Below are 10,838 nucleotides of genomic sequence, written 5' to 3'. Positions count from 1 at the left end.
CCAGGAAGGCCTTGACTTCCTCTGCCTCCAGAGTACTGGAATGAAAGCCATGTACCACAAGGCCCAACATATCTTTTCTTATAAAATTCTAATGATCTCACTCTGGGAGTCTCTCCAGACCTTTTATGCTGTAATCTTAAGTGAATATCTTTTTATGGCTTCACATCTGTCTTCCAAAAATAAGAAATGTAAGCATTACTTTCCACACCATGTCCTACACATTCTGCAAGATATTAATCAGTGTTCTGAGAATAAAAGTAGTGTGTACAAGTGAATTTGGAAAATAATTATATATATATATATATATATATATAGAGAGAGAGAGAGAGAGAGAGAGAGAGAATCATAAGACTTGTGGAAATCTAATAAGAAATAATTTTCATTTCATTTTTTAATAATTATTTTTATTTTTATTAATTACAGTATATTCACTTTGTATCTCCCCTGTATACTTCCCTTCCTCTTCCCCTCCCAATCCCACCCTCCCTATTCCCTACCCCTGTCCCTCTTCCAGTCCTATGATAAGGGAGGTCCTCCTCCCCTTCCCTCTGATACTAGTCTATCAGGTCTCATCAGGAGTGGCTGCATTGTCTTCTTCTGTGGCCTAGTAAGGCTGCTCCTCCCTCAGGGGGAGGTGATCAAAGAGCAGGCCAATCAATTCATGTCAGAGACAGTCCCTGTCTCCATTACTATGGAGGCTACTTGGACACTGAACTGCCATAGGCTACCTCTGTGCAGGGCTTCCAGGCCATCTCCATGAGTGGTCCTTGGTTGGAGTATCAGTTTCAGAAAAGACCCCTGTGCCCAAACTTTTTGGATCTGTTGCTGTCCTTGTGGAGCTCCTGTCCTCTCCAGGTCTTACTATCTCCCACTTCTTTCGTAAGATTCCCTGCACTCTGTCCAAAGTTTGGCTATGAGTATCGATACCCTGCAGAGTAGATCCTTTCAGAGGCCCTCTGTGGTAGGCTCCTGTCCTGTTCCCTCTTTTCTCCCTCCTTCGATGTCCATCCTCTTTGCCTTTCTGAAAGGGGATTGAGCATCTTAGCCAGAGTCCTCCTTCCTGATTAGCTTCCTTAGATGTACAGATTTTGGTATGTTTATCTATATTATAGGTCTAATACCACTTATGAGTGAGTATTTACCCTGTGTGTCTTACTGCTTCTGGGAAACCTCACTCAGGATGATCTTTTACGGTTCCCACCATTTACCTGCAGATTTCATGATTTCCTTATTTTTTTATCGCTGAGTAATATTCCATTGTGTAGATGTTCATTTCATTTTTTAACTCAAAGTTATTTTCCACCAGAAGACAGATGTTTCTTCTTCCGTATATTTTTATTAAAATGAATTTAAGCCAATTAAGTCAATGCAAACTACTCCTGGATCAAACATGATAATATTTGTTATCACAAGTCATTATTTTTCTAAGTCTATAATATGCTAATTTATATAGAATCCACAGTATCCACTTGAAGTAGTACATAAATTAATCAATTTCTATGGTTCAAATGCCATATAATAAACAATATCTTAAAATTTTATTTAACTAAGGACTAGCAAGATGGCTCCAAGGGAAGGGGTATTTATTCTAAGATGGGCTGCCTGAGTTCAATCCTGGGGCCTCACGTGGTGAAAGCAGTAAACAAGGTTGTTCTCCAACCTTCATACACAAGCTATGGCACATATGCCTCCACACATACACAAAATGCCATGCCCAGAAATAAATGCAATTTCAAAATACTTTATTCAAAAAAGAAGAGGCCTGGGAGCACAGACCTTTAATTACCCCACTCAGGAGGAAGAGGTAGGTAGGTAGACTTCTGTGAATCCAAGGCCAGCCTTATATACATAGGTATTTCCAGAATAGCTAGGGATACTTAGTAAACCCTGTCTACCAAAGCAAGCAAGCAAACAAACAAATAAACAAAACAGTAGGTCTTTAGAGACTGTTCAGTGATTATGAGCCCCACTCTGCTCTTGCAGGTGCCCAAGACTGGAGATCAGTTCCCAATTCCCATGCTGGCTGGATCACAGCCTCCTGTGATTCTACCTCCAGGGATAATCTGCTACCTTTTCCTGGCCTCTGTGACCACCCCCACGCACCACACATTCACATAATAACACTCAGGTTCATGTACTTAAATAAAATAAAAGTTGGGCGTTGTGGTTTAAAGATAGAATGCTTGAGGTGTCCCGTTCCCCAATTCGCCACATCAAGGCAGCAGACATGGTTATACATGCTTTTATATGTATAAGTGTTTTCCTGCATCTATCTGAGAGAGAGAGCAAGCTATGTACACGCTGAGCCCAGAGAGTGTGTTGGACCCCTGAAGCTGGAGTTACAGACAGTTGTGTGTTGCCACACAAGTGCTGGGAACAGAACCTCTTTCCTCTGTGAGAGCAGCAAAGTGCTTTTAGTTCTGAGCCATCCCTCTAGGCCTCCAGGTTAGATTTCAAAACATTACATTTTAATGTGGATTTTTACAAACTGAAAGTTAGTCAAGGAATAACTGAAAGATAGGAGGTCCAGACTGACATTTTAAGCAAATGGTATTAGATGTTTCTGTGTAGGTATGAAGGACGGAATCCGAATCAACAAAACATGGGTGAAACGGGAACTTTTGCTCAATAAAAGGCTATTGAGAAGTGAGCCCTTCTCCTTTTTTTGTTCCTAGGAGCCATTTTGAGTCTGTAGCAAAGTTAAGTTTCTGTATACTATAAAACTTGAGTTTCTGTTTCTCAGGGCTGGGTTGCACCCTACCCCAGGAACCATAAAATGTACTGTAACCTCCCCTCCCCCCAGCTACCTGTTCTTGGGAATGGTCTCTACCCATTGTTCCATGACCCAATTTCATTAATTGCCTGGTCTCAGTTCTGTTACCACGATCACATGCAAAATTCTCCAACCTAGGTTTCTGGCCTACGTAAAGGGCTTGGAAAGTTGGCTTGGGGCTGGTATTACAAACCCCGCCTTTGGGGAAGACAGCTTTTGATTCGGCTATGATATGTGCCTGAATAAGGCTGGCTTTAATTTAACCGTAATTCGGACGGGTGGTCCTTCCCTTGAGTCTGTGAGATTAACGGTGTAATTTACAAAAATGACAGGAATCCGTAAGTACCTGACTTGTTTAACACATCATCTCCAGTTATATTTAACAGTTGACAACAATGCCCTGTGCTGGCTCAAACCCACATCCAGCACATGGTAAGGCTGAGGCAGGACCATCATCATGTATTTTAGGCTATATATGAGAAGGGCTGAGGACAATCTGCCTGATACTGATACTGTGGAGGGGAAATTTTAGGTGTGTGCGTGCCTGTGTGTGTTTTAGAGGGGCTTGAACCTAAAGCCTAGCAAATACCAGGCAAGTTCTCTGACATTAAGCAATATATCCTTAAGGAATTTTCTGTTAATCAGTGTAAGGTTGGAGGCTTCTGAAGTCTTTATTGTAGAACACTTGCCCATTGCGGGATTCCAAATCCAGGGGATGGATGCCAGGTTGTCCGTTTTCACAACTATTATCAATTATCAATTACTTTGGGGGCAGGAAAGAGCTCAGTTCCACCTGAGGACAGAAGTCAGATCCCCAAAACTCACAAAGAAAGGAAGGGGTGATGATGCGCAGTTGGAATCCTGTCCCGTGGTAGGAGGAAACTGGGAATCACTAGGGCTTACAATAAGCCTAATCAAGAAAGCTTGGGGTCCTTCCCGTCTCGGTAAAAAGCAATAGGCCTGGAGTCCCCAGAAGATGACGTCGTTTTGATGCGCTACGCGGCCGGGGCGGAGCTTGCTTGAGCTACTTGAGAAGGGTGGGCGGTCTAGGCGGGGTCCGCCATTGCTTAGAGCGCCGGGTCAGCTGCAGTCCGCTTACTGTCCGGGTGCTGCTGACAAACGCTCGCCGCCAGTGCTCACGGCTACGACGCTCTAGCTGCGGGCCCTGTGCGCTTCCCGCACGGCTCCGGCTCCTGTGTGCACTCGGCAGCCGGCGTCGCCCCTGGCGCCGCCGCCTGAGCGGCAGGCCGCTGCGGACCGCGGAGCCCATGAAGACGCGGGCCCCGCCGCCGCACTCGCGGCGTCGCCGGTGTCTGGGAGCGACCCGAGGCTGCCCGGGCATGACGGCGGCATGAGCACGGACGGGGAGGAGCCGGAGGAGCCGGGGTGGAAGGCGGTGGCCTCGCCCAAGGCGTCAGCCATGCCTGAGAAGCGCGGGAGCGCTCAGGCCGCGAGCGGCAGCTGGGTAGGTTTGGACTGGGTTCCGGCGGGGACTTGGAATTTCGGTCTTTTCTAGAAGAGCCAGGTTCATTGAGAAGCCAGCTTTCCTAGTATCTCCTACCTAGACGAAGGTCTGGGAGATTTGGTTATGGACTCAAGAGCCAGCAGACATGGGACAGGAAATACAAGTAATTTGGGTCTCTCCTAATTCTCCATTCACACTCACTTGAGAGAATCTTCTGGGCACAGATTTTGTTTGTCCAAGGCAATTTAGGCAATGGATGGGGAGTTCTTAAAACCGTCGTTTGACCCAGTCTCCGGAGTAGCCTACAGGGATGCTGGAGGTCGAGGTGGGTGGTACCTTTCTGTTCCTTCCTCCTCTAGTGCAGGGGAGAGACTGTAGGGTGCTGAGCGGAAACTGATGATCTCTGTACCGAAGGACTAAGTTCAGCCTGATCTCCTCTAGAGACACTAGAGATGACTTTGACAGGATAGGAAAGCTTATTTTCATTGACCTGAATTTAGAGTACAGGTCTTATAAATGCCGCCTTGGTTTTTTTATGGTGAGAAATTAAGCACAAGGAATGTCATTTCTTCAGTCCTAAGTATAAAAAGGATCTTTGGGGGAGGGTCTACTTAGGACCAGAAACAAAGTGTTGTTGCAGTGAGTTGAGTACAAACTCTTGCCACCATGGAGAGTTTGTTCAGTGAGAAATAGTGCAAAGCGAGCCGGGCATGGTGGCGAATGCCTGCAGCTGCAGCATTCTGGGAGGCAAAAGTAGGAGGATCACTGTGAGTTCAAGGCCAGCCTAGTCTATAAATCGAGTCCAGAACAGTCAAGGCTACACAGCGAGACCCTGTCTCGAACAAAAACGAGCGTCAAGTTTTTGGTTTTTTTTTTAGTTTTTATGCTTGCACATTTAATTTTTGCTAAAGACTACTAAGTATTTGATTATGTGATTTCATCTTTGGTAGAGGTGGGAGGGTGGAAAATTAGAAGCAGTATGCAGAATGAGATTTTAGGTAAAAATTTATACATGCAAAAATACTGAAGTAAAGCATAAGCACTTTGTATTTAGTACTGGTACAGAATTGCAGGAATCGTCACTAGTCTGCAAGGTACAGATCTTGGAGTTTTGTTTCTTGAACCATTCTTGTGGTTCATTTCTTTGGTGTTTTAGACCTAGGCTAGAGCTTGTTTCTAGTCCTAATTCTGCTAGAGTTTTGCCGCTCAGTACCTGATCTGTAAAATGAGTATTGAGAAAGGATGGGGGTGTTGTGTCATTTTTTCAACGCTAAGGCTTTTCTAATGAGGAACTCTTACCTTGTGAGATGAGTTCTGTAATACTGGTTTTTCTCATTAAGGAGGCAACACTTCTTCCTACCCCTAATGAAACTAAATTACCGCTTCCCCTTCTTGTCTTCCGCCAGTGGATTCACAGTAATTACTAACTAGTGGACGGGCCAATAGCCTAACAAATGTTTTCCTTCACTTCTTCCCATACTTACAACATTGCATATATATGTACAAATTTTAGCCTCTTGTCCTCTCCTTTGTATCTAGGGTTCAGTTCCTCAGAACTTTTTACCCCTATTTTCTTGAGCTCACCCGGCTGCCCTCCTCCACATTGCTGGTTAGTGAGAAGGAACATGTTGGTATTATTGGTAGTGCCATTTTCCCCTACTCTCCCCAGCTGACTCCCTTTGGCATATAGAATAAGAAGTAAACTGCCAAGGGGAAGCATCTTAGCATAGTAATTAGGTGGCCATGCTTGGAATTCCAGTTTCTATCTTTATCGCTTGTATTACTTTGGGTGAGTTATATAACCTCTCCAAATAGTATGTACCTCATAGGTTGTTAGAGTTGCTGCAACCTGGTACCTGATAGGCCCTAAATAAATATTTGGGGATATTCTTAGTATTTTATGAATGTGTGAAATGTTTTTAAGTTTATAGTTTGTTTGTTTGTATATGTTTGTGTACCTGCCAGAGGTCAATGTAGGGTGTCTTTTCTCTATTTCTTTCTACCTTTTAAAAATTTATCTATTTAGTATATATGTATAATATATGTTTACAGGTTCAGGAGCACACCGTATATGTTTTGAGATAAAAGGTCTCTCAATTTGGAGCACACAGATTTATTAGACTGGCTCAAAGATCCTTCTATTTCTGCTTTGTGCCCTCATCCCATCCTTCCTCCCCCCATTCCTGGTGCTAGAGTTACTGCACCACCAGCTTGCCAGCTTTTTACTTGTATGGTAGAGATCTGAACTCAGATCCTTTAGCTTGCATGTCAGGTATTTACTGAATGTGCCCTCTCCCCAGCCCACACGTGAAGTTTGAATGGCCAGGTTATATATGTGAGCCCTTACTATGATAGAAATATTTGGTTCCCATTTTCTAATTTAGAAAGGAACCATACCCCAATCTAAAACCAGTGTGCTTAAAACAGGGACATTTGTAGGGTATTTATCAAAGAAACCTAGACTCTGTTTATTCCCTAACCTTTCTTTGGATCCTAATGCTTATCTAATTTTGGGCAAAGGTAAATTTCTTTCCAGTCTTTCCTCCTCTTTGGGAGTAGTAGGTACAGTCATTGTTGATTGCTGAGAATACTGTTTTCCTTTTCTTTTCCCTATAGTTAATGAAATGACTGGCATGTGCAGGGCCCAATGGAGGGTGTAAAAACAATGAATATCTTTTATTGTAGGGGTTTATGTCATATGCCAGTACTCCGAAATTATTCATTTTTTTAAAATTTTATTTTCATAGTTTCTTTCCAGAATTGCTTTCAAGTACTGTGTTCTACAACTTCCATGATTCTATTCTAATGAGTAATTTTTTTTTCCTTAGTTTCTGGGGATACTCATACTTTTGGATTCTTTGGTATTACTACTAATCACAAGGAAGATTGCCTGGGCACAGGACTATTTTTTTTTTTTTTTTTTTTTCTTTTCGAGGCAGGGTTTCTCTGTGTAGCCTTGGCTGTCCTGGACTTGCTTTGTAGACCAGGCTGGCCTCAAACTCACAGCAATCCACCTGCCTCTGCCTCCCGGAGTGCTGGGATTACAGGCGTGCACCACCACACCCAGCTTCCAACAACTTTTTTTATATGAACTTGAAAAAACATCGTCAACTCTGCGTAATGGAGTATCAGACATTCAGACAATAGTTAATTCTTTAAATAAAAATAAAGCGTATTCATCTTGTTAGTATTAAATTTCTTTCATCTTTAGTAAATCGTAATATTATCTATCTAAATATACCAAAGAATTGTTTAAAAATAAATTTATTTATGACTTATTGTCAATAACTGTTTGCTTTTACCCATTTTTAAAAATATACAGTGTATAACAGCTTATCACTTTTATCAGGCCAACACATGTCTATATAACATCTTTGGATAACTTATAATACTCAATACAATGTAAATGCTATATAAATAATTGCTGTATCTTATTTGTTAGGGAATAATGATGAGAAAAATTTCTGAATTTCTAGTTTGAATATATTCAGACAATATATATATTCAAAATATATATGTATATTGAGTCTGTGGATAGATGTGGAACTTACAAATATGAAAGGTTGGCTATATAATAAATGTAATATTAGCTGTAGACAATTTGGCTTACAACAGATTTTTAAAACTTTATTTTCCCTAGCTAAGTTTTTTATTTTATATTGCAAAACTGGCAATCAAATAAAATTCAAGAGTTTTGAGGACAGTTTTTTTTTAAAGGAAATTAATATAGGTTCCTTCAAGGGACTATAACATTTTATCTGGTACTAGTAACGCATTTCTACCCTCTCCACCCCTTTAAAATAATAACCTTTTATCTCATAGAATGAATATAATTTATTGGAGTGACCATGCTGTCTGTCCTTTAGTGTTGGCACCCTGTAAAGAAAGAAAGAGGGAGAAGAAGGAGAAAAGAAGGAACAAGTCAGGAGCCTGACACAGAGGATGTCTGAAAGGCTCTGCCCTGCAGACTATCAGTGCAGATGCTGAGACTTATGGGCAACCTTTGGGCAGAGTGCAGGGAATCTTAGGAAAGAAGTGGGAATCAGTAAGATCTGGAGAAGACAGGAACTCCACAAGGAGAGCAACAGAACCAAAAATTCTGAGCACAGGGGTCTTTCCTGAGACTGATACTCCAACCAAGGACTATGCATGGATATAACCTAAGACCCCTGCACAGACCCCTGTAGCCCATGGCAGTTCAATATCCAAGTGGGTTCCATTGTAATAGGAACAGGGACTGTCTCTGACATGAACTGATTGGCCTGCTCTTTGATCACCTCCCCCTGAGGGGGAAGCAGCATTACCAGGCCACAGAAGAAGACAATGCAGCCACTCCTGATGAGACCTAATTGACTAGGATCAGAAGGAAGGAAAAGAAGACCTCCCCTATCAGTGGACCTGGGGAGGGGCATGCATGCAGAGGGTGGAGGAAGGGAGGGATTGGGACAGGAGGAGGGAGGGAACCACAGGGGGGATACAAAGTGAATAAAGTGTAATTAATAAAGAATAATAAAAAAAGAAGAATAGAATCTAGACTAATAGAATATAGACCAGAAACATATGTGTAAACAAAATTAAAATGCATACACAAAGTCATATACGCTTTTTTAAATGCCTTATCCTTTAAGGAGCAAAAGTTAACATCCTAGGTAAAATAACTAACCCTTAAGAGAAAAATGAGAGAGTGTGAGAAAGTGAGAGAGAGAGAGAGGGAGACAGAGACAAAGAGACAGAAAAATCCAGAAAACAGGTGAGAGGGCTTTTCTGGTAGTCATATAGTCATTTCATACTTCCAAATACCATGCAAGTTGACAGAGTATGCTAGAATATGTTTACTAAGTATCCTAGACAATGTGTGAACTCCTGAGTACTGAAACCTTAGAAACATGCACACTAAAACGGGCTAAAACCCTCTTATAAAATTTTCTTCCAAACATTGTGGGGGATGTGAGGTAAGTTTTGTGGAAGGCCCATAGGGAACGGGGAGTGAAGTGTCAGTGACTCCTAGGACTACTCAAAAGTTCCTGATCCACTGCACACTTGTAGGGACTTGTAGCTCACAAATGAAGTCTCAAAATGGAACCAGGGCTAGGGGGATGAGTACTTCCCCCTTCTTTGAAGTCTTTTGAGGTGACCTTGTCCCTCACCACCCCCACACATATCTCTCATATTTACTAATAGCTGCACCAACCTAATTGATTGTTATGGGTACTTGAGGCTAGCATGGGGTGATCTGATTGGCCTTTCAATCATTTAAAAGCTGTTACAGTGGTTAAAAAATTTAAATCTGTACCTTTGGAAAAAAAAAAGAAAGAAAGAGGGGTGTGGAATAGAGTACAAATAGCTGCTGACTGCACGTTACAAAAATGACAGCATCTCTCTTGTTTTCCATGCTGGCAGGGATTGGTACTTTGATCTTAAAGTTGGGAATTGTGTGGAACAATGATCTTTTTCCAACAGACAGATCAGATTAAGAAAAGTCAGTGCCTTCATTCATCTGAACTTGTCAGGTCATATTGAGAAAGGGATAAAAACATACTTGGGCACGGACCTTTTGTCCATATACACAGTAGCCAGGCCAGACTTCATAGTATAGGAAACCGGGTGAATGCTAAGTGCAGATCTGAATTTGCTTTCCTTGAGAGGCAGGCTGAATTTGGTTCCTGTCAGTTCTTGTTCAGGTTTCTGGTGTGCAGGCTGCCTGCCACTTGTATATGCTGATTCTGCTTGTAGATAATCAAATGTTTCCATTCACAAGCCTCTGTCATTACCCTTGACGTTTCCTTTTCCATTTCTCTTGGTCAGAACAGCTTGCTGAGCCTGTTCCGAGAGAAGTAGAGGTACAGACTTCCACAGTTTATTTTTCTGTTTTAAGTTGTGCTGGAGGTTTAAACAAAGGTCTCATTCCAGGCTAAGCATTTACTCTGCCACTGAGCTACATATATCTCTAGCCTTAGACATCCTTTTGATAGAATCACCCAAAATGCCATAATTTGAAAAGCTCCACAGATGGCAGTAATTTGTAGGTTATCTTTTAAGCTCGTCAGTGGAGTATAGGGTGGATGTAGAAAGATCAGTGACTGGAAGGTTAATAAAGATTTGAGGGTAAAAGGAAATGTAGTAGAGGACACAGACAGTTGAACTAGAGAGGCTGCCCACGATCAGAATCAATCGATATAATTGCTAATTAGCTTCAGGGAAATGGTGAGTCCACTTTGTTTTGGGTATGGCATCTGGTAGGTTGACCACACGCCAGTGGTTGGCTCTATGATGGTCAAAATATTTGCAGCACCTTTTAAAGGAAGGACAAAAAGCAGCATTTTGTTGCTAAGCAGGACCAGACTTGGACCAGTGGGCTGGCCCACAGCATGTTGTTGGCTGCTGTTGCTGCTGCAGTTCACACTGCTGCTCACCCTCCTTGGTGGTGGAGAGCTTGGGGCTGTGGTGCCTACAGACACAAGGATTGTGGTGCCTGTGGCCTACAGACACAAGGATAATGTGTTGGGGACCCTGCCCCCAGACACCCTGCCCACCTACAAGATAATTCTGACTCTGGATAATTAAGGATATTGGAGAAGAGTCTCAGCGATAGTCCAGTAT

The 10,838-nt window shown here is 42.4% G+C and overlaps 1 protein-coding gene across 1 annotated transcript in view; it reads left to right on the top strand.

Annotated features, from left to right (window-relative positions):
• The first annotated feature begins 4,104 nt into the window (after positions 1-4,104).
• The window catches only part of Mfsd14b (major facilitator superfamily domain containing 14B), a 46,818-nt gene continuing 40,084 nt past the window's right edge, over positions 4,105-10,838 (top strand). The window contains exon 1 of the mRNA XM_060380347.1: positions 4,105-4,238. Within this exon, the coding sequence (XP_060236330.1) occupies positions 4,125-4,238 (114 nt within the window). The 5' untranslated portion in view covers positions 4,105-4,124. The remainder of the gene's footprint in view (positions 4,239-10,838) is intronic.

This window comes from Meriones unguiculatus, chromosome 3 (assembly GCF_030254825.1).
Source record: "Meriones unguiculatus strain TT.TT164.6M chromosome 3, Bangor_MerUng_6.1, whole genome shotgun sequence".
NCBI lineage: Eukaryota > Metazoa > Chordata > Mammalia > Rodentia > Muridae > Meriones > Meriones unguiculatus.
Note: the sequence above shows the minus strand (reverse complement) of the source record. Positions and strands in the feature narration are given on the sequence as shown.